The following is a 27,386-nucleotide window of genomic DNA, read 5'->3' on the forward strand; positions in this document are numbered from 1 at the left end:
TCCAAGCTACGATAAGATATGCATGCAATTAACTGAGTGCGTAAAAGACAATTTGCCTATATATATTTTTTTTTACTTTCAGCAAAGTGCTAGTCAATTAAACGGCGGCATACGTCAAGGGGCGGTAATTTTTGTTCTTTCACGGGGCTCTTATTTCGCTTTTGATCAACACTTATGTGTAGGTTATCTAATGCCGATTGTGTTTTGTTCTTGTTTTGCTCATAGTAGCGATGTAATTGGGCCAAATAAGGTTATGATAGCATTCGCGATTTTTGGGCTAGAAATTTCGTGGGTTTGGGCTACACGTTCTGCCGAAAATTTCCCAGCCTTGTAAGTGAAAATTCAAATACTCGAACCGTGGTTTTGGACTTCTATTTGAAGGTAAAATTTGTTAGTTCTTTTTCTGGTAAAATTATACATATCCATATCATTTAACTTGAAGAAAGTGGGTGCATCACTTGAGGCCTATAGGTAACTTTACCTTATCTATATTTTTTAGAATATGATGATAACTTTCAAAATTAGATATCAGAATTATTAGATATCAGAGCCTATTAGATATCAGAATTAGCTTTTAAACAAGGCCTTAACTCCCTCTGAATTCTTAGTGCCCATTTTGCAGCAAAGAGAAAAAAGAACAAAAAACAAAAAGAGTTACATTTGTTTTATTCATAATTATTATTTTTGTTCTTATCACTGGGGTCTGGATTAACAATTAGTAATAACACCTCTTCAGAAGAAGACATTTTAGAACAAAAGTCTTCTAATTGCAAGTAGCCTATAGCATATTTTCATGGTTTGTTTTTTATATTCACTATTCATCCAAAGCCCTCCTCTAATGGTCTTGTATAGCTTTAAGGTATGTAGGAAAACTAAAAAAATAGTTCAAAGAAACTGATTCAAAAGCAGATAAAAATAGGAAAAGCAAGAAAATGTGATTCATTGATAGGCTACTTGCTGCATACTATAAACTAAAAGTTCCATCTTTTTATTTTTTTTGTTTCTTTGGTAAAATTCTAGTTAATTGACTTCTTGCTATCTCAGAAAGGGTTTAGGTTAGGAAAATGTTTCTTGCTCATTCTTTATATAGCCTATGACTACCCTAGCCTATATTGGACCATTAAAGGGTTCTGGGTATGAACTGTTAAAGTAATATTCAAAACTGTAAAATTAGTAGTCTAAAAATGTCTCTTTTATTTCTAGCATGTCTTGTTTCAAATAGCTGCTATTAATAATCTTTACCCAAATAATATAGGCTACTTTTTGTTCTGGTTTAATGCCATTCTTGAGAGTTTCAGGCTCTTTTTAATAATTCCTGTAAAAAATTTTTTCAAAACAACATTTTACTATTAAGACTAATAAAAATAATAAATAGTATTAATGAATCAGCTACAAAGGGCAATTTTTCTTCAAATCATTTTAAAATTTTGATTACTTTAGGCTGTTTTGAGCCTCCTCAAGGGCTCAAAATGAAATTTACCCTAGAGGCAATTATTGAATTTGAAATAAAACCATAAAAAGCCATCAAGTAATGAAGTAACTTTTTTTCCTGGCTAAATTATATAAAAATACTCTAATTTACCTTTCTTTCAATTCAGCCCCAATCATAAAGGTATCAAGTTAAATGAAACAGTAGATTAACTATTTTTTAAGAATATATTTTATATGTAGGTAGTTCAAAAAATTTAAATACAATAGATGTAACCAGATAGCAAATAGAAATTAAAGTAAAGTTGTGCTTTACCTACTAATTAGAAATGTTTGAGATAAGAGTCTTATACATGTCCTCTTATGAACTGTAAACTATGTTAAAAGAAGAGGAGTTTCATTTCAATTCCTTTTAATACTGCTTCCAAAAATAATGGTTGCTACCATGACAATTTCATCCTAGCCACCATCATTTCCTGCTCAATAGGCCATTTATAAGCCCTTTTCTATTGAAAAAACAAAAACAATGGCAAAAATTTAGTAGACCTAATTGACTACTTCTAAAGGAAATATGCCAAATAAGTAAGAGTATTATACAACCATTATATTTATTATTGTATGCCATTTCTAAATATTGTGGTTCCTTTTTTAACAATAAGGAAGGATATTTATTCCTTCAGAAACCATGGTTTTTCAGAAGTGGCCAATCATAAAAAATTCACTAAGCAGATTCTATTGATCTGCTGTTCTACTGACATTGTTGAATATAACCTAAAAATGTGGTTCTGCTGGCAAGTGGGATTATAAGCTTATAGTCTATATTATTTATACTCAAGTGCAACTTTAAGAGCCATATGCAGCTCTTTTTATTCCCTCAAATAGTTTTTGAAAATTACTATGTTGGTTATTATCTATGTTTCATGAACAGTACATCTTGCTTTAAAACTTTGTCTATTTTCACTTAGTATATATATATTATCTTTACAACTGAGCAGTAATTGTATAATTTTTATTTATTTACTTTTTCTTGAAAATAACTCTATATTTTTTGGGAAAAATTGGCATCCTGGAATATTTTGGAATGAAAAAATGATCTAGATGGGTAAGAAGTTTGAGAAAATCTGTTAAGAGCCTTAATTTTAAAAGAAGAAAATTATGTGAGTAATGTCATTTTATATACATCAGCATTACAATGATGTTGTCACACTTATCTGGAAAAATGAATGATTTTCATGCACGGAAAAGTTTACACTAAATTGCTTAAAGAGCAAAAATATTTGCACATGTTTCAACAAGAGATTACATTAATTCAAAAATCTTAAAAAAAAACAAAAGTTTGAAGCTTTGTTGACATAGAGTGCCATGTCATACTATTTTCATTTTATAGTCCTTGAAAATTTTCAAAGTAAGAAAAAAAAAAACATCTACAAATGTTGTTATTCAAAAAAGAAAAAAAAAATCCCATGGACCATATGTCAGTTTAGAATTGCTTAAGTTAATACATAAACTGCAAAAATATTTATGGTGCCTGAGCAATAATTTAGATGTTTCTTTTCAAATGTTAAAAACACCTGAAAATTTTAAATTAGTTTGACTTTTTGTCTAATAAAAGAGACTTGCTACATGGAACATAACCAGTGAGCACAACCAGTTTTGTAATGTCAATAGGAAGGCCCAAAAAGTGAAAATTTGCAATTATTACAAGTTATGATTCTTTAGAACCACTTGAACTATCAAATGTGATAGGACCAAAAGGACAGCCCAAGCATATTAAATTTATAATGGGTAAAAATGAACAACCTGGACAACCATTATGGGCAACTAAATCAAAGGGCATTGCTAAATTGTCTGAAGTAATCAAAATCCAAAATGAAGGAGAAAGACAATGTAGTTAGAAGATCTGCAACAGCAAGTATCAAAAATGAAAATGAATAGCAAAGACATAGGCAGTTAGAAGATACGCAAAAAGAAAAATTAGAGCATGTAAAAAATGAAAATGAACAGCAAAAACACAGGTAATTAGAAGATATGCAGAAACAAGAATTTGAGTTACTCAAAAACGAAGAGCAAAGAAACAGGCAGTTATGAGAAATAAAAAACGAGAATTAGAGCATGTAAAAAACGAAAATGAAGAGCAAACACAGGGGCGGTCAGAAGATATGTAAAAACAAGAATCTGAACAAGTCAATAATGAAAATAAACACCAAAGGCATACTTGGTTAGAACACAAGCAACACCAAGAATCTGAGTGAGTCAAAAATGAAAATGAAGAGTAAAGACATGGGTGGTTAGAAGATATGCAAAAACAGGAATTAAAGCATGTCAAAGATGAAACTGAAGAGCAAAGACACAGGCAGTTAGAAGACAAGCAATACATGTCAAACATCAGACTGAAACGTTTTAGGTTACAAGAACAATGACTTTAAAGGAAAATTTGTATTTTTCCAGATTGGTTGTAATAAAACTCCGGTGATTCATTTTGATCAGAAATCAAGTTCTAGTGCCCTTTTTAAGTGACCAAAATATTCTCCAATATTTTGGTCACTTAAAAAGGGCACTAGAACTTGATTTCTGATCAAATGAATTCTCTTCCGATCTTTTCAGGATCACTGGTTTGATATAATCACTCCTGGGAAAACAAATAAATATGCATCTGTGATCCTTCTTCTGGAAAAAAAAAATACAAAATTCCACATTTTTGTATATAGGAGATGGGCTATTGTTTTAAAATAATGTTTTTAAAGTTTTGGTTACTGTTAAGCCAAAAGGCTCCTTACTTGCAGTTCATTACCACAAACTGTTTTATATTTCAGAGCAGAACATCTATCATTTCCATGGGTAAGAGCAAGTGGAATCAAATTAGAGGACAAAAAAGACTTGAGTGTGTAAAAATAATTGGTAATTTATTAAGTGAACCTGAGCACCAATTCATCTTCTTTTATTAATGAATGATGGTCTTGTTGATTTTGGTTTACAAATGAAAACTGCTTTATATTTTATGATATATATTATATAAATGAAAGACTTGACTGTGTAAAAATAATTGGTAATTTATTGAGTGAACCTGAGCACCAATTCATCTTCATTTATTAATAAATGATGGTCTTGTTGATTTTGGTTTATGAATGAAAACTGGCTGTCCTTGTTGAAAATATCCAGTAACTTAAAAGTCAAATTGATACCCTAAGGGCCAGTAATGACCCTGGAAAGTATTTTATTCTTTTTATAATTAATACACATGTAGAAAAACTATTAAATAAATTTCAAGTTGTGTCTTACCTCTCTGATCAAACACAAATTGTCAAATACCTAAATATGCATTCTGACCTTCTCCCATTACTACTGTGTCCCTAAGGGAAAAATCCCAAAATGAACCCTGTTTGGCCCAAATTCATTCCTTGTAATGATAAACAATCTTGGTTTTGATTTCTTAGATATATGGAAATTTATTGATGATCTAACTATATTTGAGGTATGTTTCAAAAACTTAAAAAGTAGCCCAATGGTATCTTGGAAGGGATATGAGATGAAGCTATTAGGAATGATTTGACAGTCAATCCTTTAAATTCCTCAATTTTAATAATTCGTCTCCTTAAGAGTATCCCGTCCGTCACTCCCTTCTTTCAGTTTTAGAATTTTCCTCTCATGTTTACTCATTTGTTATCCATCAATTTCTCTCTTGAGTATCCTTGTCCTGTTTGGCATAATGCCTTCTCAATGAATCGTTGGACAGAATGGAGCAACTTTAACAACTAATTTCCTTCTTTTAACTCCCCTTCTTTCACTTGCCCTATTTATTCCTATGAAATAACTGTATGTCTCTATCTCAAGCAATTTAAACTGGGATTACCAAATTAATGGTAATTTCCGACATGCAAACAGCACACTTTTCCTCCTTAAAATCCCTGAATAATTTTGTCCTAAGTTCCTTCCTTTTATAATTTTCCTCTCATTTTTACTCATTTGTTACCTCTATTTCCCTCTTGAGTATCCTTATCTTGTTTGGAATGCTACCTTCTCAGTGAATTGTTGGACAGAGTAGAATTCGTCCAACAATAGGTCATAAGTATTGTTTTAAATGAGGTAAAGTCTTTTGTTTCTTTCATTCTTTAGAAAGCCAATTAGATCACCCTAGAAGAAACAAAAACGAAAATTCCCTGTATTTTACTGATGCTGTCCTCCATAAATATGGATAAATTCACTTTTTCCTTGTCACCCCCCCCCCTTCATCATCATCTTTCTTGCTCTGCTTCAGCACAAATACACATTTTTACCTGACCCAATTTTCCATAGAAAGATATACAAGAACCCATTCCTGTATGTACATTGTATATTGAATAAGTGAGTTGTTTAAGCCTCTCCCTTTTCACCACTCATTCTGTGATGTTCAGGTTAAAATTCGTTTTTTTTGCCATATTATTGGTTTTATTTAGATTACATTTATTTACTCAAAAGACAATTGCCCTTGTGTTTTATCAGGTTTGATTTGTGCTATGAATTCTACAAGTTTATTTTTCTCTCTGTTTTTTTCTCTTTTTTTTTTTTGCTGAAATGTGAATTTGACCCAGCTTCTGGTTGTCATTTTTTAGAAATGAAATTTCTAGACCCAGTTGCATGCAATGCTATTGAACATGGATTTTTCATTTTGAAAATATTTGTTTAACAAAAGAAATCTGGTGAATTGGAATTGTTTGAGGCCAAGAAAGATTTTGTAGTATACAGTACAAATCTGTGTCAATAATGGGACTTTCAGATTATTCTTACTTGATAAATTCAGCTTGCCAATTATTTTCTGCTTTAGACACAATTTACTGCTATGAATTGTTTTTTTTTTTTTTTTAACCAAGAAATTTGTCAAGTCAAGACTACTCTAAAAAAATCACTATCTCAATGTTTTGATTGGATGTATTGGGTAGGGGAGATCTGGATAACAAAAATGGAATGAGAGGGAGGGGGGCTGGCTGTTTTCTGATCACTTTTGACTCTTGAAAAAGCCTCTATAACTTTCAGTGTCCAATAAATGAGCCCCCTTTTAAGTTCATACAATCAACCCTTCAATACACAGTAACTTGGGGGAAAATTATACACAGCATAAAATAGTCATAGTTTAGATGCTAAATTTGTTATTAATAATGATAAAGATTAATTTATCCCCCTTTTTTTTATTAAATCCTAAAGAGTAAATTCATCTTTTACATCTTCCACTCAAAAACGTTGTTGGAGACCAAAGTAGGCTTATATTTTTTTTATGATCTACTGAGTTTTAATTTTTGAAATGAGCAGTTCCTTTAATTTGGACTCCTTGTTCAGTTTCAATCTAAGGTCTGCTGGCTGATATTTAAATAAAATTGTAATTTAACCCAGAATGTGCAACTGTTGACTTTCAAAATCTGTTAGATAGGCTACTGGATTTAATAAAAATCAATTATCTTTTCTGAAATATGTACTTACTATATAAATTTGGGATAGCCTTTAGTCATTTAAGACTGGTCCTTAAATCATTGTTGAATAATCGCATTTCAAAACAGGTCAACCACGCCTATATTTATGAAGTATAGAGAACGGAGGGGACTTTGAACCCAGAGCCTTGGTTTAAGTCTTCAAATTTTACTCTGTAAATGATCCCTGAAGGATAACGAGTTAAACAGCACAAAATATGTCATTGTTTATGAACTTGAAGCAGGAGGATCAGAATGGTCCCTGGAACCTGCTTTAGGTGCTTTAAACATGCAGATCAGAGAGTTCATCAATTCTTTTTTTCTTTTTCTTTTTTAGACACCATTACAATCACACACAGTTTTAGAAACGTATTCTTACCCTGTTTTGATACGGATCAATCACCTGATCATTTAAGACAGCTCCAAAACTGGTCCCTGAACGGCTGTAAATTAAAAGTGTGCAATGTTTTGACGCTTGTGACGCTATGGTGGGGTGGGGGTGGGGGCAGGGAGCAAGGCTCCTGGACCCTGAAGTTATATTTGCCAAAATAGGTGCACGATCTCACCAAGGTAATTTTGTTAAAGCTATTCAAGTTCTATTCAAATCTTTTTTATATATTTTAGCTTATTTATCTCCTGATTGAAAAACCTAGTCAGTTTAAGACAAATTCGATTAACTTAAATTCTGGTCATGGACTACAGGGACAAACTGATTTTAGCACCAATGGTAAGAATGGGGACTCTACCTCTAAGGCTTTTGTCACTGGACTATGGAGCTGATATTGTTTATGGTGAAGAAATCATAGATTGGAGAATGATTAACACAACAAGAGTAGAAAATCGTGAGTTCTGTATTTTACTGATTAAAAATTCAAAACAAAATTAAAAAAGGTAAAGAAGTATTTAAACCTAAAATGAGGAGAAATAAAGTCACATGAATTCAAATATAAAACAAACAGATCATACTAATAGTAAATAAACTACACTTAAAATGAACACAAACGAAAATAAATAAACAAAATCAAGCTTTAAGATGGTAGATACTACTCTGGATGAATAAATGAAACATAAAATGAAATGAAATTTAAAACAATTACCACGTGTGCTATAAAATCTGCTATAAATTCTTTGAATTCCTTGTCAGGTTTACTTATTTAGTTATCAAAATTATTTTGTATGTTTGTGGTGTGTGTTTTTTTTTTTAATTGAATTCTAACTTTCTCGGAATCTTTAAATTCTTCATGTACTTTAGCATATTTTTATATTTGCTGCATTTTAAATATCAGACATTCTTTTTTTTTACGGATAGAAGTCAATACGGATTTTTTTTTTATTTGCCCCTTCTAAACAATTTCTCCCTCTTTTTACTGTGGTATATTTTTACTGATTTTCATATTAGCCACTTTGATAAGTCCATGCTTACAGTTAAATTGTTGATGCTAGTTTAAATTTTTATTATTTTTTGTTTATGTCGTGGTTGTAGCATTAGATACATGTATGGTTGCAGCATCAAAAACGTATTTTGAAAGAAAAGAAAAACTATTGAGTAAGGAAGAATTGCCATTTGAAACTGATTCTGGAATAGTAAATGTTATTTTCGTTAATCTTAATGGTAAAACTTTATTGCGAAAATCTACTTGTTGTAATTTCGAAAAAATATTCTAAAACCCCTCCAGATAGTTTTGGACTGAAATGAAAACTGCGCCACTAGAAGTTAATTAGAGCTTTTCTTAAAATATTAGGTACTTCCTCTTATTCTTGTAAGATTTACCTTTTATGACAAATCTTTATAACTTCTACCAAGTATAGAGCCTTCTAGATAAAATTCCTGGATGCTTTTCTCAACTTCCTTCTTAATACAGCTTCTGGTACTTTGAAAACTATTTTAATAAAATCATTCCATCCATCTTCTACAATATTGTACCAAATTCTAAGCTGCTCGTATTTATATCCAACTGTTAAAGTGTCATACTGTAACGCCATCATAACTACGTGGAATTTAGTTATCTTCCTAAATGTCAACTTTGAATTGATTTTATATTCTAATAGAAGATGATCTTGGCTTTTAATTGATTAAAAAAAACACCAAAAAAGAAAGTTTTCAAATAAAAGTAAAGATTAAAGTTAAAGTTTAAGGCAAGTAGGAAAAAGTCCTATCATAATTCAAACTTCAAACGGCGAGGTATTACTGTCAAAGATAATATACTAGATCAGGGCTTCTTAAACTTTTGTAATTCCCGACCCCATTTATGATTGCGAATTTCTTAACGGCCCCAACAAATATAAAAGAAAAATAAATTAATATTTTTTGAAGATATATTTATTAGGTAACAATATACATATGCATATGAAAATATGTAAATTTAGAATTCGTTTTGAAACATATAAAATCTTAAATTGAAAATTGCACAAAATGTTATAGAAATGTTTCTATTACAGTTACAAAAACAAAAGTGGATTCTGACCGTCTTAATTCTCTCGAATATATCCAAGTAGTTGCGTGGTAAATATTAAATTAAAATTTACGTTAAAAATTTAATGAGATGGATGTGCCTGTTTTTTATTGCATAACAAATCAAATCTTGGTGTAATGTTTGAAACTGCTGGACGTAAGACCTCTTCAACATTTTTATCGCTGAACGATATTGGGATTTAATGTTTGTTAGAGCTGAGAAAGTAACTTCACATAAGTATGTGGCGTTGAATGACAGAAGTACATTTAACGCCATATTGGTGATTGTGGGAAATTCAGTTGTAGTCCCGATCCAGAATTCAGTCAAGGGCTTTTTTCTGGAATTGTAGTTTTAAGTTTGAGTCACACGAAAGCTCAGCAAATTCTTCTTGAGATTTCAGTGGCAGATGATCAATCTCACTTGAAGCCAATCCAAAACGGCTTTTGAATCCAAACTATTTTTTGTAAATCAATATTTAATATAAAGTATGCCCGGAACTGTATTTCTAGCGCTTTTAAGTGATCTACAATAGTTTTTGCAATAAAAGTTTTACAATAAATTTTCTCAATTACAAAATTGTCGACACTGGAAAACATTTCGAACGAATTTATTTCGACCCTACTTTTCCAAATGCTGATCTTTTTAATAAAACTTTCAATTTTATCGTTTGAAGTAAATATATCGCAATTTTTTCCTTGAAAAGACAAGTTAAGATCGTTTAACTTCGCAAAAATATCTGACAATTAACACAGCTTGGATAGCCATTTTGAAAAACTCATTTTGAAAAAAAAGCAGCAAATTCACATTTTCGTTCAGTTAAAAATATTTCGATCTCGTCCTTTAATAACAATAATCTTTTTAAACTTTGACCTCTTGACAACCATCTTACTTCTGCATGTAATAATAAAGTTGTGTAGTTGGAATCCGTATCCTTACAGAGATTTGAAAATAAGCGACTGTTAAGGGCATACATCTTAATAAAATTTATGACCTTAACAGCATCCTGAAGCACATTGTTCAATTCTGCTGCTATCAATCAATTAAGAAGCACCCAAAGGACTTTTACATGTCAGGATTGTAAGGTCCCGTCGGTCGCGAAAGGGTTAACCTGACTAATTCAGAATGACATGCATTTCGATCACAATCATACAATGGCCAAGTGAAAATAACACGAAATGTTTATATAGTTTCTTCAAAATAACACTTAGAAATTTTGTTGATAATATTTATCAGGATTATTTCAGTTTTAAGAGATTGACAAAAGTAAATCTGCATTTTTTATAAATCTCTATAACATCTTCTGATTCATAGTAAAATTATACAAGATATTATAATGATCGGAACAGAAATGGTCGGAATAGAAATTCTTGTTAGGAAACAGTCTTTCCGAACAAGAAGATTTTATGATATATTTATCTACGATGATTGTTATTTTTCTTTATAACGCTAATTTTACAAGTTAAACACATTTTTTGTTAAATTGTATTTTTATCACTCGCGACCCTATAATTTTGCTATGCGACCCCAAATGGTGCCGCGACCCATAGTTTAAGAAGCCCTGTACTAGATAATGTAAACGATAAAAAAGCTGATGTTCGAAGAGTATTTAACAAATTACATATAAATGAAAATGGAGTAAAAAAAATATATATCAGAGGTATCAGTCAGTTAGCTCTCTTTATTTCTGAATTTATAAGCTCTTTTATTTATGACTTTGATATAAGAGTTTACATTGTGTGGTGTGTAGAAGATGCATTCTTACAACCTGAATGCATATGATGTCTTTTAATTTAGGTCAGCATCCCTCTCAACATTCCCTGAAAGCTCAAACATGACACCTTAGCTGTTCATGAGATTTTGACAACCTTGACGCCTTTTTGACAACCTTGATGCATAAAGTGTCTTTTTATTTATTTCAGCCCCCCCCCTCAACTTTCTCTGAAAGTTTCAACCAGGTAGCTTTCCTGAGATATTGCAGATATGTCATTTTGACAACCTGAATACATATGGTGTCTTTTGATTTTGTTCAGTAAACCCCTTGACATTCCCTGAAAGTTTAAACTTAGTGCCCTTAGTCGTTCCTGAGATATTACAATTATGCCCTTTTGACAACATAGATTTTGACAGCATACATGTGGTTTTAACAAAATGATAAATATATAGTGTCTTTTGATTAGTTTAACATCCCCTTTAACATTCCCTTAAAGTTTCAAATTAATACCCATAGCCGTTCCTGAGACCAATTTAAATGCGCCCAAATACGTCCTTTCGACACCATTATTTTATTTATTTCTTACTCATCAGACAATACAAATAAAGTAAACAGAGACTGATTACAAAATAGGGAAAACGGCTATAAAACTGGAATACGAAAAAAAGACATCACAACGTTTATCAGAGCAATTAATAAAGATCATCTATAAAACACTGGACAACTGTTACATACATATAACTTTAAACATCGCTGCATAAGAAGGGGATACTATGGATGAAAACTGATTTTGCGGCTATGTTTCAAAATTGCTGGGTCGGCTTTTGAATTTCGGGTCCACGTGTGTAAATGAAGGAAATGTTTTGCGAATTTGAAATGTACTAAACGAAGTTTGCGTTTATCTGTTTGAGAGAAGATCTTCGAAAATGGTGCTAAACTTCGCTAAACGAAAACTATTTGGTTTAAACCCCTTTTTTATTTCGGATAACTGAAGCATAGGACGCACCATTCCTTTTTTCAAGGTGGGAAATTAGCAGGCTAGGAATAAGTGGAGACGAAAAGGTGACGGTAGGTGATGAAAATATTTATCAAGTGAATATCTTTACTTACCTGTGTATTATTATTAGTAAATACGGTGGGAGCAGTGAAGATGTTAAAAGTAAAATAGCTAAGGTTAAGGGTGTTTTTTCACCATTGAAAAAAGTTTGGAAGAATAGGAAGATAAAACTATGAATCAAGATTAGAATATTGGAAGCTAAAGTGATGATAGTGTTCAAATATGGTTTTGAAGCGTGGACGCTCCGAAAGACAGGAGGATTTGCTAGATGTTTTCCAGAAAAATTGCCTGGAGAGACAAATTTGTTTGTTTCTCCGGTTGACTGACACTATTTCAAACAGTAGGCTATACGAAAAGTGATAATCCTGCTTCCTACGACTATAATGAAAGAAAGGTTGAAATGGCTAGGGCACGTTCTGCGAGTGGCAAGGAAGGATGATAAATTTTCAAAGATTGCCCTTTTCGGCCAACTGTCTAGGGCTAAACAGAAAGCAGGTTGTCCGTGTTTGGGGTGGGAGGATGTTGTAAATAAAAATTTAAAGGAAATGGGAACTTCCTGGGAGGTTGGAATAAATTAGGATGGAGAAAGAGCGTGTGTAGCTGTGTTGGCCTTAGGTGGATTGGTGCTGTGATGAGTTATCATTAGTAGTAGTTTGTAGTACTAGTAATTTTTAGTTAGTAGTAGTAGTAATTATTAATAATAGTAATAAATCAGCAACAAACGCGTTTGCTTTAGGGGTGGCCCAATCGGAAGACCAAGATAAACATGCTGTTCAGCTGGCTTTACTAAAGAACGTCCCAGCTGGACTGACGGAGTGGGACCCAAATTGTCGCGATGAAATTGAAGCACCTCAGATTTTTAATAGTTAATTTCCAACCCTAGTTTAGAATATTCTCTGTCAAGTATGCTGAAGTTTTCTTCGATACGCTCTATCGGCCTGCTAAGCTTAAGGACATCATCCACATAACAGACAAGTGTCACTTTTGTTGCTGCCTCAATGCATGAGGATTTGGATTTTGATTAGGCGTCTAAGACACCATTGTTAAAAAGAGTAGGCGAAGTGATAGCACCTTGACGCGTATCCTTGTAAACAGAAACAAAACTATTTAGATTATTCGGTAGGCTACTGGAAAGTTTATTTCGTGGAGCACGTGTTAGATAAGATGAACTGGAAAACGGTAACATAAGTGGATTTGTAATTTTAATGCGCACTTTAGTCCACGAATATAAATTTCTCAAGGTGTGAATAACAGAGGGATGAACGCCTCTTTCTGACGTATGAAGGAGCATGACTCCGTGTAAAAATGCTTGCTGAAGCTGAAATTACCGGGTCTCCAGGTTGACGACCGACCTTGGGAATGAAGGAGCTTTGTGGGAGCGGAAAAAGTTTCGAAAGTCTCTATTCATATCGAATAAAACAAGGCTAGGATATCTGTGGAAAAGCTCCTAAATACAAATTAAAGCATTATTCAGCAGCATATCTTTCAAAAATATTATTTTATCCAACAGATCACCATTCATGTTCCATGAAACATATTTCACGTCCTGGTACTGTTTTGTAGAGATCCCTGGTGGCTGCATCACAAATTCTTTTTTTACTATGTAGATTTAACGGACACTTTACGTTGTAAGAAGTGTGGCCAAAAACCTCGCAAGTAGTTTAGAACATAGTCTTAGAGCAAGAGTTATCATGGAATGAGATGTGCTCGGCAGAACCGCATCTTGAACACAAGGTCACATTTTTTCTCTCCTCTGATTTGCGACCGACTTGGTGACAAATAAAAAGATATTGGCCAGAAAATGGTTTGTTGAATAGGCAGTCTTTTGTAGTCTATTTTGACAGATTCATTCAGGACTGTATGTAAATGAAGTTGCTGCTTAAAATAAACCTTCAACGCTCTATTTCTACCACATTGAACTACTCTAGAGAAGTTTGGAATAAGTTTCATGAGCATGGACTCATCTATTTCTAGCGGAACACCTTTGACGATTGTAATGAGAGCTGGAGACTTGACTGACGCAGTTAAAATTTCAGGGACTATTTCACTCTTCTGATGGAAGAATTGGGAGCATTTTTGCTTTATATGACAACCTTCTTTTCTTTTTTTTTATGAGTAGAGGAGACATTGAAATACAACTCATATTAATATCATTATACCCAGAGACATGCATTATATTAAAGGAAGGTGCCAATAGATGTGTTTAGCTTTTTCTTATCCCTCTTTTAAACTATTACTGATACTTCAAAAGAGATTTCGGATTTTAAAAATCTTTGCCTTTATTTTCTAGAGATTCTGGACACTATTGACTATGTTAGTGAAACAGATGGCTCTGTTGTTTTTCGGACGTGTAGCCGAGAAAAAGACCGTATTGTATTCCAAATTGGGACAGCTGATGCAAAAAGAGCTTTAGAAGTCGCCCTTAAAGTGTAATATCTTTTTTCTTTATATTCTTTGTAACATGTCAGTTAAATATGTTAACTAGACCAGACAACTAATTTATTATTTCGCAGTTTTTTTCTAGCTAGGAACTTGCAGCTATGAAGTGGTGGTAGGGCCTCCGACAAGGGGGAAGTTGGAAAATCTTTGGGGCTCAAGCCTCAAAGGGTATAAAGTAAGATTTAATTTTGTTAATATGCAAATCTAAGTTATTTGCCTTTTTTTTCACTCAGTCTATAGCCAAAACATTTATATACAGTTCTTTTATTCCATCATTTTTTCCGCAATAAAGAATTGAAAAATAAAGAGAATATTTGACGTGTTATGCCTTGGTGAATTCTGCATCGTGCACAGAATATTACCGAAATAGTTAAAGAGCCCTAGAATCGGAGCCCCCTTCCCCCATTTCATGGCTACAAGCTCAGTTGCACCTCTTTCGTGTCGGAATCGCTCAGAGATTACTTCGGGAACGGTCTTAAATGGCCGGGCTTTCCTAAACCAAATGACGGCAATGAAATATATTCTAAAATTGCAATATAGAGATCATAAACAAAACACAGCATGGGTGTATGTTTAATAAAAGGCCTGCATACTTAATAAATTTCTTCCAATTTCTATGGAAAGATACTTAGCTCTGTATAATTTTAAGTTGTATGGATTATACATTCGAAGGACCTGGAGTTTTTCTGTGCCGACTTTACTAAAACACAAATGTTGTACTTCTTTTTACTCTGGATTGTTGAAAGGTCTTTTAGAGAATGGCTTAAATAGTTGGATGATTGTTTAGAACGAAGATAAATTAAAAATGTATTTTACTTTGTGTGTTTCATTTTAACCCAAATTGGTATTTAAGGGTTATTCAAGTCACTAATTCGAAATATAAGGCTAATATTGGAATGTCAGCGTCCTATACACCAGTTTCACCCGCAGTTTGAGTTGATACATATGTATAATTAGGAGGTCAAAAGGAAGTCCCTAGGGATGGAGCCCTCGCCCTTCCCAAATATCATAAATGTGGAGATGCTGTACATCTTTCGACTCTTGATCATTCAGTTATAAACTGAAGGACGATAAAAATTAACCAGAAGCACTCCAAAGCTATAATTGCGAAGGCATTCTGTTAAACAGTGACAACAACAAGTACATAGGTAACAGTTGATAGGAATTAATAAACGAACTAAAATGAAAATATGGCTCAAATTGTAATTTGGATGTTAAAAACAAGTAGATTTTGGCCGAAGGATCATTTCGTATGAATAATTGTTTGTCTGTAAAATTCGAGGACCTCAAGCACGGTCTTCAGAAATAGCTTCTGATGTCGCCACGGTTTGTGTGGAAGGGTTTTGCACTAATTCATTGGAAATCTGAGGCTAATATTGTAACAAAGATATCCTTAAGCAAAACAGAGTAAATACATATTTAAGTGGTGGCTTATTTGCTACTTAGAGTGTATTTAAGGTTGTATGCTGCCACTGATTGAAAAATACTATGGTAAAATTTAAACTTCAGTATGTAGCTATTGCTATGGTTGAGGTCAACTTTGTTCGTTTCTGGCGCCCGACATTGGATCCGGCCAAGTTTTCAAAATATTTTACTACTCTAAATCTCTTCTTGGAGAAGTCTTTGTGTTAGATAGTATCTAACCAAACTTAACAAAAAAAACCATCGAGACCTGCAGTTACAGGTGCTACTCCGGCCACAGATATCACTGTTACTTTCGCTTTCACCCTACTGCTCCCACCAATATAACTCCTATGGTGACTGCACTTGTGACAAATACTCCCATCGCTCCGATTGCTACCGAGGCTACTGCTACCACGGCTACTCCTATCATATTACTAATACTGATTACCGATAACTATTCTTTATTAATAAAACTTATCATCTGACGTTATTGCTACCATATATAAACGATCTCAATTATCAAACGAATATAAAATTAGACATATCAGTTTTAATTAAATTTAGCTTTTTAATAAACAGAAAAGACTACTTACTTACTTAAGTCCCGTCCATCCTCGCGGGACGTTTTGGGGCCACTTCTTTTGACAGGGCGTGAACTAGGGCTCGGTACGTTGTTCTATCGTGTGCAGTTCGAGTCAACTCAACGATGCGCTTTTGGTCAAAGTTTTCAATCCACCTCTTGCTAGGTCTTCCTCGTGGTCGAGATCCGTCTATGGTTCCTTCGAGGGAGATTTTTGGTAGACGGTCGTGGTCTATTCTCTTGACATGCCCGAGCCATCGCAGTTGTTGTCGTTTGATTTTATTTAGGATTGTGTCGGGGGACTTCAGCCGTCTTCGCACCTCCTCATTGGTCACATGTTCAGTGTAGGTGATTCTTGCGATGCGACGGAGACATCTCATCTCGAATGCCAGTAGGTTGCGCTCATTTTCGATCTTCAAGGTCCAGGTCTCACACCCAAATATAGCAATTGGCACAATCAGGCTGTTGAAAAGTTGAACTTTCAGCTGGTTCGACAGGTTTCGGCATTTCCAGATATTTGTGAGCCTTTTAAAACTGGAGCTAGCAAGAGCTAGGCGGCGTTTGATGTTTGATTTTAAAATTTGATTTTAAAATTAATCCTAGAAGAAGGAAATATAAAATTAGGTGAAATAGAATTGATTTACTCAGGAAGAAAGGCAGAAGGGCATAGGTCGGAAATGGGGCTCGTAATGAATAAGGAAGCTGCTAAGTCTGTTTAGGTTTGGAAAGTACTAATAATGAAATACTAGTTGCTCATTTATGACTAAAAAATACAAAAAAGGCAAAAAATAAAAAGTGCATCATCCATAGTGCTATTTGCCCTTGTAGAACCAACTGACAGAGATAGTAGTGACTCGGATAAATGTACTTACAGCTACAGGAAAAAATTAACAGGGTCCCAATTAAAGCATGGTGTATTATTAGGGAATTTTAATGACCAGGTTGGTAGAAATAGGGGTAAATGGTATCCTAATCTAGGTGAATTTGGTGCTGGAAAGAAAAACAGTAACGGTTACAGACCGCTAAAGTTGTGTAGATGTAACAATCTAGTTATATTCAATGTAGTATTAGGTCATAAAATGGCCCATAACTTAATATAGTATTCTCATGACTAATTTTGTAGATACCGATTACAACACATAATACCTTTATGTGTTATACGTTACCGTAAAGTGCATTGAATTCACACCCGCCATTTCTGAACTTACATATGAATGCATTAAATATCTTATTAAAAGGATAATAGACAAAGAAGAGGTTTTGAGATTTTTTTTTTTTTAATTTTGCGCGCTACTAGTATAGTGAGTTCCACACTCACTGTAAGCATTATTTGCACTATCAGGCTTATAGGACTTCTGACACTTTTACCGTCGCACATTATTGTGTAGCGAAGTATGGTGGACGTATGGGAAACTTTCGAAACTAGCATCACTTTAGTCAATCTCAGAGTTTTGAGGTACACTGCATTTCTGCAGTCTTAGGGTTGATGCTGGGATCCATTTTCAATTGTACTTCCCTTTTATCTTCTTCCATTGTTTATTGACATGATGTTTGAATGACCAATGAGGTAGTACTGACTGCAATTGATTGTTTGATGAGTCCTTACACTTGGCTCTGGGAGGTAATAGCTCAATTAGAAAAAGATGCTTGACAGGACCTGATAAGTCAGCTTCATGTTAAGGCGTCTATGTCCGTAGACCAATTTAGGTATTTCGACAACCCGAAGGTGTTCCTTATAGCAAATTTATAGTATTTGTTTATCACATTTAATAGATCCCTTGTGTCTCTTCTCAAAGTTTGATATCTTGTTCGTAACTATAACCAGTAAGAAGTGTACCTTTCAATAAACATTGCCGTTCACTAGGCAGAGACTGAAAGAGAAGTGAGTTTGGGCTACTATGAATGGTTACAGAAAGGCAAAATTTTTGGCAGTACTTTTCACGGTTGAAAATCTTTTGCTCTCTCTCTCTCTCTCTCTCTCTCTCTCTCTCTCTCTCTCTCTTTCGTTCTTTCTTTCTTTCTTTCTTTTCCTTTATCTCAATGGACAAAAATAACTACACTATTTGTTTATAGGGAAGCTGATGTTGCAGCTATTGATGTTAACATGGGATGTCCGAAAGATTTTTCAATCAAAGGAGGAATGGGGGCTGCCCTTTTGCGACAACCTGAGAAGATCCAAGAAATCTTAGCAACCCTAGTCCAGAATGTGAAGATACCCGTCACTTGTAAGATAAGAATACTTGACAGTCTTGAAGAAACTTTGAATTTATGTAAAATGATTCAAAACTGCGGTGTTTCGGCTCTAGCTGTTCATGGCAGAAGGAAAGAGGAAAGATCACACCAAAATAATCATGATGATTACATTAGAGCCATTTCTAAGGAGTTGAAAATCCCGGTTATTGCAAAGTAAGTCTAATATAGTAATCGGTAGTAAAATTTTCTTCCTGGTCTCACCCAGTTATCACTTCTAATTTTGAAAAAAGAGCAAAAACACCTGGAAAACGGTAGTTCATCGGAAGAAGAATGGACTATGGGGTTTTCCATAGCCGAAAAACATTTACATAAGGATAACAGGCCCCCACCTTGCTGAAGCTGAAGTTTAGCCTAGGTTGCACTGTTGTGTTTACGTTTTTTCCGCAGAATTTCTTAAGAGGACTAGCCGTAATGAATATTTAAAATTTTTTTTTTTATTGATAAAAGAAATGAAGGTGCTGCTAAGTACAAATTCTTGACATTCAGTGCGACAAAACAACAAAATACTACGAACACAAACCCCCAAGCGAAGGTTTACAATACCTCTGGGTTGCAACAGTAGCTGCAATGTTGCTACCAAACGATTTTATTTTAACGCATAAATGTAAGAATTGTTAATTTATCAGTCTTATCTTAAAACTCGGAAGCATGCACCAGACGGTAGAGTGCTCGCTTACCATGCGAGTACTTTTTTGAAAAAATCTAATGTGAATTTCGAAATCCAATCACACGTACGTCACAGTTCAGTTTATAATAAGGTAAACTTATTTCACTTACTCAGAACTTTTTCAAGAAAGGGATTTCCTTTTTTCTTTTTTTGATATTTGGGGTTCCAAAAACAGATAGTTTTTCAAATAGTTTTTTACCACTTTTTTTGCTAGTTTTTCGATAGTTTTTGCTAGCTAGCAAAATACTGATGAACCATTGAAAAATAGAGATTTAGAAGAAGTCTCAAGATATCTTCCGTCCCTAGTCCACTAATTGTAATTGTGTGCTGGTTAGCTAAGGTCGCTCAAAGGGGAGGGAGAAGGCTCCCTCAGAAGGGAAAAAATGCAAAGTATTCATTCCCAGATGATGCCTATGCCAAATACAACTAAAAAAGGCGTGTCCTTATTCTTACAGATGCATTATTTAATAGAATTTTTATTTTACTCACAGTGGTAAACAGACTGGAACGTGAGCAAAATATGAAAAATATCAACATTGTTCGGGAAGCTGAAATTTTCTCTAGGGGATCAGTCTATTGTCATTGATTGTTATTGACCATGTGTTATTGACACAAAAATGCGAAACACTTTCATCCCGGTAATACATATATGAACTGTTTAAAGGTAAGTGTGGCTAATGCTAATTTTGCTAATTATGCATAGGATAAAAAAAACACTAAGAATTTTGTCGCGTTTTTCAACTTGAATTTTTTTTTCAAGAAACCATATAAAAACAAGTCCTCTAGAAAACCTAGAGTATGTCTTTCAGACTAGATCTAGCTGCATAGGAAAGGGCCAGGAAAGAGAACCATAAACTTGTGTAATCGGGGTATTTTGCATCGTATATAACTTTTAGAGCTTGTTGTTGAATATGTTTAGTTGTAACACACACTTCACAAGCATAAGGAATCATAATTTTGACTACTCTGGTCTACTCCGTCTACTCCATAAAAATGGGTGTTAACTGACACCCATTTTTACATATAGAGTTCGTATAGAACTCTTATTAGGACGTATAGAGTTCACTTTTTGCACAATGCTTTCAGAAAGAGTCTTGGTGAATTCGGCGAAACTTGATCAGAATTTATTTTAAATTCTACCACTTTTTTCGTGGCTGGCCTTCTCGGATTAAGGACTATAGGAAAATCTAAGAGAAAACGGGTGTTCCTAAGTTGAGTTTTATCAAACATCTACCAACCCTTTGTTTGTCGATCGCTAATTCTGCCGCCAGAATGGCAAAGCAATTACCAGCCCTAGTTGAGTATTTTATATCTTTGCTCTGAAAGATGGGCAACCCCCTCCTAGTTGTTTGCCTCTCCTAGATTTTGAATAGTACTTTTTCTGGTATTTTCACTGGAAAATACCTTTTTAGGTATCTCTTAATTTTCATGGATTGCGCCACCGAGTGTGAATTCAATAAATTATCATTAACTATCGAATTTTGAACGGGATCAAACAATTTGTGGTAACAAACTTTTAGTAAAGAGTGACTTGGTCCAATAGTAACCAAAACGCAAAAAAATGGAATCATGACAACAATAGACACATAAAAAGAATTGGCTTTTTATGTTGACTTCAAATTAAAGAAATTTATTAATTTTAATATTATGCACAAAAAGCTGTGAGCGTAGGAAATTTTTCCAAATTTTTGAAAAAGGATGAAACGCGCCTTAAGAAGTCAAGGAATTCGTACTTTTTGCCCATCTCAATGAGAACTACTCCTGAAACATCAGGGCCGTTTAATTAGAATCAGAAGCTTTTTAAAAAGTAATGTAAAACTTCAGCGTGAAAAGTGGGGCATTGGGGAGGGGGTAGCCCCTTCATATACGATATAATTTTTGTTCGTTTTAAGTTTCAATGTTGTTTCAGTTGAAAAAAAAATGTTTTGTATTTAATCACTTGTAGGAACATAAACCCTGTTTCGTAGATCCACTGACTTTTCTGATATGTTCGCTAATTGATCACTAAAGTTCAAAAGGCGCAGAACCAGTTATCGCACAAAATATCTAGTAGTCATCCCTGTTTTAATAGACTTCGAACAGGATTTTAATCAACCTTTGCTATAAAAGTTAAGAAATAAATGGTAAAAAGTATAACATATGTAAGCTTAACGTAAAAGTTGGTTGGGAGTTTGAGCGAGGATACCACTTTATTTTCAATTTGTTACTACGGCAGTAGCTTAATGCGGACTCACTAAAATATTCCTGTTTTTAATTTATACCCAAAATAATGTTTTGAAATGGACTAATTTGCCACCTTGTTTGACACTATTTGTCCTTGACGAGTTATTTATGTTAGAACCTTCTAGAACCAAAAAAAAACAAGTAAATAAAAAATGTCTTCGTCAAAAGGGGAAAATGTTCCTGTGGTAATTTGAAAGGTACGAAGCTATAAGACATTTACGTCTTTACAACTGTTTTTGCATGTCTGAAAATAAAGGTAATGGTTTTTGGCGATACCAAAAACTCCTGGTAAGGAAATGGACCGAATCATTCGATTCAGCTTCATTTTTTAAAGGTGGTTAAAAACTAGGTTGTACAAAAGAATATTTTAAACAGATAATTTTAATTTTATCGTCTGAAATAAGATAATCTCTTGAAGATGGTGTTGTTGAACACCTTCCTTTGGAAAGGTGCTCTTGGGGAAAGTCCTAAAAGGAGTTATAAAGCCTAAAAAAGATAATACGAAGATTAAAACATGAGTATAGTGATGTATTTCATTTTAATCAGCTTTGTAGATAACTTCGAAGACCACACTGCCTTTCCATGACGAAAGTAAAACAGTTCAAAATAGGGATGATACCTTTTTATTGACAGTGAAATATAAAATTATTTAACTGGATATTTCGAACACATATACAGTGTTCATCATCAGCAGTAAAACTCTGACAGCAGTAAAGTTTTACTGCTGATGATGAACACTGTATATGTGTTCGAAATATTCAGTTAAATAATTTTATATTTCACTGTCAATAAAAAGGTAACATCCCTATTTTGAACTGTTTTACTTTAATCAGCTTTGACTAATAATTCCTGCTTTCTGTCATTTTAGTGGTGGATCTAACGACATAAAATGCTACGAAGACATACTTTCCTTTAAAAAGCGGACAAACGCAGCTGCAATCATGATTGCCAGGGCCGCTCAGTGGAACTGCTCTGTCTTTCGGCGACAAGGGTCTCTTCCGCTTGAAAGCGTGATAAAGTCGTATTTGAAGTATGTGGTTGACTATGATAGCCTGGTTGGCAACGCAAAATACTGCATTCAGTCAATGTTGAGGGATTTACAGGATAGTGATGTTGGAAAGGCACTTCTTGATTGCCAGACTTTGGAAAGCCTATGGTAAGTCGGAACCTGTTAAATGAATCCTAAGTGGCAATGTATTTTAGTAGACTAGCAATATGTTTAATTAAAATATTGTGTTGGTAAATTTGTAAAAACGTAGGTATTTTTGTACTCTTTGGCGAAGGTAAAGCTCTAAGTCACATTTGGGAAAAAAAAACTGTAATGTTCCTTCTATAGGCTGAACCATAAATGCAGAGGTCTAACTCACGAAAAGGGATTAAATTATTTTCATTTTAAGGGTGGAGGAGCAAAATACAAAACAACTGCTTTTAGGCCACTATTTGTCAGTTTTCGAGGGCAAAGGAGGAGGGTTCTTCGGAACCAACCCCGAGGGGAATTCACTCTCTTCTTTGTTCAAGAATTGGCTCACACTTTGTGCAAGTATCGACTAAACCTTCCTTTGGTTATTAATTTAATGAATAAAGTATGAGAGAAGCATGAACGTGGTAGAAAATGGGAAAGAGTGGTTGATATCTGGACACGTATGTCGACTGTATACCTGTTTGCGTATACTTTCCTCTCTCCTGAAATAAAAATAAAAACTTTCAATTCCCTTAAAGGTTGGGGCTTTGTGTATCTATAGGTTTAATGTTATTAGAGTCTGATTCTGTCGGATAAGTAGTGCGAATTTATTTCAAGTATAGTCTTAACATTTTGAAAGCATCAACTTGCAGCCTGTGAAGAGCAAGGAATTTAAAGAAAACTTTTGTCGATAATTTTCAAATGCTTGACATAAGTTTTTTTCCGTTTTTGTTTTAGCTATGCTTCTGGATTTTCTATTCATGTCCTTTGCTTCTATTCATGTCCTTAACCATAATAAATAAAGAAGGTGGCACCTAAGCTCTGTTTAATATAGCATTTCATGCTCAGCAAACATTGTCTTAACATTCTACTCTATAACGTTTGGTTTCTGCCTTTCTATGTCAACTGGGGATAGAAAGTCGAACGCACTTTCTTGGTAGTTTCAAATTTAGTACATTAATATTATTTGATGCTGAATTAATCAACCGTCAGCTTTTATTTAGTTGCTTAATTAATTCTAATTCTCCTTACCATTGTTGAACACAAATAAACTATTATTGTTTAGGAAAAAATTGCCATAAATTCAGCTTCCATTTTTAATTTTTTGTTTGAATCTCTAATTTCAATGTCGACAAGTAAAACAGTAAACATTTTGTAATCTGTCGTCAAAAGGTAAAGAAATATTGAATAATATTAAGTTTTTTAATTCGAAGTCCTGCCGTGTTGACCGAAAAAAAGTCAAACGACAAAGCATCTTGTCCTGTCGACATAGATGCTAAACCAAGTGAAGGGCAGGAGATTTAGCAACAGGCATCTCAAATCATTGGAATGGGATTTTTGGTAATACTTCATGTGTCCTAATTCCAAACCAACTTTATTGGTGGGATTTTGTATGATTTACCACTGTCAAACTTTCGACTGCAGACGAGAAAGTTTTACACGACGTTCTTAGAATGTATACTCGAAGGGAATACCCTATTTTCAGCTGGTTTTATCGTGAGTGCTTTTTTCACTTTTACTAAGTTCTTCCAAAGAGGACATTCTACTCTTTATTTTCCATTTTGGATTTCGTTCAATGTTTCAGGTATGGCTTTTAAGTATCTAGGGGTAAAAAGTCTGTGTGAACTTGTTTAGTAGCAAAAAAAGCTTTTTTAAGACTTCCTGAGGTTCAAAACAAAGCTGTGGATTTATGTTTGTTCCAAATTTCAGCCAAATTTGGAGCTTAGATGCTTACTACAGATTAAAGCAAGAAGAATTCAAATGTAGACTCGGAAAAAGTGGTTTATATCAGCCAAGTCGCGGGATTAAACTGTCTGAAGAACCTATTTATAAGCGTCTGAAGATTGTTGATGGAAATGAAGACAGTATGAAACTTGCTCCAGTAGTGTTTCATCGCGGTGAAGTAAAGAAAGCTGAAACTCTGCTACCTAAGAGTATTTTGTATATGTGGACGCAAAGAAAAGGGTTACAACAACCTCTTTACCAAACCAAGAGTATTGAAAAGCTATTTTATTCTATAGTAACGGTTGAAGGAAAAATCTATGGTTCATCTGTTGGGTAAGTCTCTCTCTCTCTCTCTCTCTCTCTCTCTCTCTCTCTCTCTCTCTCTCTCTCTCTCTCTCTCTCTCTCTCTCTCTCTCTCTCTCTCTCTCTCTCTCTCTCTCTCTCTCTCTCTCTCTCTCTCTCTCTCTCTCTCTCTCTCTCTCTCTCTCTCTCTCTCTCTCTCTCTCTCTCTCTCTCTCTCTCTCTCTCGCTCTCTCTCTCTCTCTCTCGCTCTCACTCTCTCTCCCTCACACTCTCCCTCTCTCATTTTTTTTCTCTCTATCAGTTTACCTTTGTAACTATTAGTCTATGTCTAAAACAGGGAAAGAGGCTTTTTAACATAGATATTAAGGCTGTTATGTATTTTACTTTGTTTTTTCTTCCTTTTCAAAAAGAATTTTCCTTCAGGAAGGATTCCGTGGTTCTTTTTGTTGAAATCTTCCTGTGTCTTATTCCCTATTCTAACATAGCTCTGCAGTTATGTGTAAAATTGGCAATTTGAGGCAATGAGCAAAGGATAAGGGTTTGTCATATGGCTATTTTTCTAATATTTTGTAAAAATTCCGATTCTTGCCTCCTCCCCATGAATTATTGAAATACCATGAAGAATTTTGTTTTCAATACATATATTCTAGTAGAAATAACTTATCTAACTCAAGAAATGTGATAGCACAACCTTTATTAAAACTTACTGGTATAATTACACATAATTTTTTTTAAGCCTAGAAACATAAAAATTCAGTTTTGTATCATCAGCTCCATTTCACTTTTTTTTTGTATATTCAACTATATGGCTGTGTTCATAATGAATGAATAATTTTATATTTCGTCTGTTTTTATTACACAAAGACTATTAGTAAACAATACGATGTTAAAAGGAACTACTTTTGTAGCTAATTTGGTTGATTGTTCGCTAAATGTAATGTTTATTCTGCTCAAACGTGAAGGGCTGAATGGTAATCTTTTGTGCATTATCTTGCCATACATAAGCCTAAATTTATTCATGTAATTTATTTGTATTAATTATTAAATATTTTATATATTTTCAGGTCTAAAAGCAAGAGATATGCTGAGCAAGCTGCAGCACAAGTCTGCATTGACGCTTTAGATTTGGCTCCAGTTAAATCAGGATCCTAGCATATGTAATTTTTAGGTTTCTGAATAACGATTTTCAAACTTCTTAATTTTTTAATTTCTCTGGAATTGTTAAAATTAAAATAATAAATTTTGGTTTATTTACATCTTTCGTCAGAACAAATTAGAAAAGCGTATTTTGCAGCAATTCGCGGTAAAAGTGAAATCAGAGTTCCTTTAAAATATAGGATCCCAAACATTTCTTCTCAGTATGCTTTTATGAAACTGAAAAAAACTGTTTTTTTTTTTTTTTTTTTTTTTTTTTTTTTTTTTTTTTTTTTTTTTTTTTTTTTTTTTTTACTGACCTCTGATTGGCTGTGTTAAACGAAAATTTTGAAACGGTTAATAGAATGGATAAATAGTAAAGTCTCGGAAAACATATATTATAATTTGGGCAAAAATTTTAGAAGAACCTAGAGTTTTAAAACTTTTCATTTAAATTTCGGTTCGAAACTCTCAATAGTCAAACTCAAAACATGACTCTCACTGTTTCATTAAGTGATAACATTTTAGAGACCCTTGGTTGTCTAATTTTTTTTCATCTGAAGTTTCGGTTTTTTTTTTCAGACTTACCTTTGGGTATTTTCAATTCCAATTTACTTCTGAAATGACTGAAAACCAAAAAAAAAAAAAAAAATCAGCATGCAGAATGAAAGGAACAACTGAAAACTTGTTTAGCAAAATCAGATTTTTAAGGGAAGTCCTGATTGGATGATTTATTGGATTTCTTCGAGAATAAAGAAAAAGAGTTTATATTTAAGGTGTGTACAGTAGCAAAAATATACGAGCCAACAAAAAATAATAAAACGAGAAGAGTTTTTGAGCCAAAAAATATAAATTTGTCCCTTACTGTAATTTGAAGGCGCAAAGCCTAACAATGAGTGGCAGAAAGTTACTAAATGTAAGCCAAGTGGTATGAACCCACTCAGTGTGTGCATAGGTTTATTCAATATGTTGTAAAGGGATTTAAACTCCTGACGTTCCATATAAGCTAGAATGAGGTTATAAAGAAATCCTAAAATCTTTGGGCATTACTTGGGAAGTGGTCAAGCCAGAAGATTTAAATATGAGAGAATTTCATGGAGGTTTGCCAGTTCGTCCGGCCTAGGTGGCTTATCTCGGCGAATAGTTTCGATTGACAACAATATCATATGCTTAAGTTTATCTTCAATAATAAAAAGGCTACTTTATATCTACTAATGAGATAGGTTAAAACCGTCGATGGTTATGATGATCCAGAAGGCGATATTTTTAAAACATAAATTTTACAAGATAGGGTAAAAACCGGAAGTTTGTTTATGGCTATTTGACTTGATTATTAAAGGAACATTTTTTTGGCATCCAGGATGGTGAAACCATAATTTTGATACCTAAGG

The 27,386-nt window shown here is 33.7% G+C and overlaps 1 protein-coding gene across 1 annotated transcript; it reads left to right on the forward strand.

Annotated features, from left to right (window-relative positions):
* Positions 1-315: 315 nt before the first annotated feature.
* Positions 316-26,115, forward strand: LOC136028150 (tRNA-dihydrouridine(20) synthase [NAD(P)+]-like). Its single transcript, XM_065705814.1, has 7 exons — positions 316-381; positions 7,491-7,708; positions 14,378-14,516; positions 18,584-18,916; positions 22,522-22,809; positions 24,544-24,891; positions 25,926-26,115. Exons 2-7 carry the CDS (start codon positions 7,558-7,560, stop codon positions 26,011-26,013), a joined length of 1,347 nt encoding a protein of 448 aa, XP_065561886.1. The 5' UTR covers positions 316-381; positions 7,491-7,557; the 3' UTR covers positions 26,014-26,115.
* Positions 26,116-27,386: the final 1,271 nt, after the last annotated feature.

The sequence above is a fragment of the Artemia franciscana genome, chromosome 6 (genome assembly GCF_032884065.1).
Source record: "Artemia franciscana chromosome 6, ASM3288406v1, whole genome shotgun sequence".
In the NCBI taxonomy this organism is placed as follows: Eukaryota; Metazoa; Arthropoda; class Branchiopoda; order Anostraca; family Artemiidae; genus Artemia; species Artemia franciscana.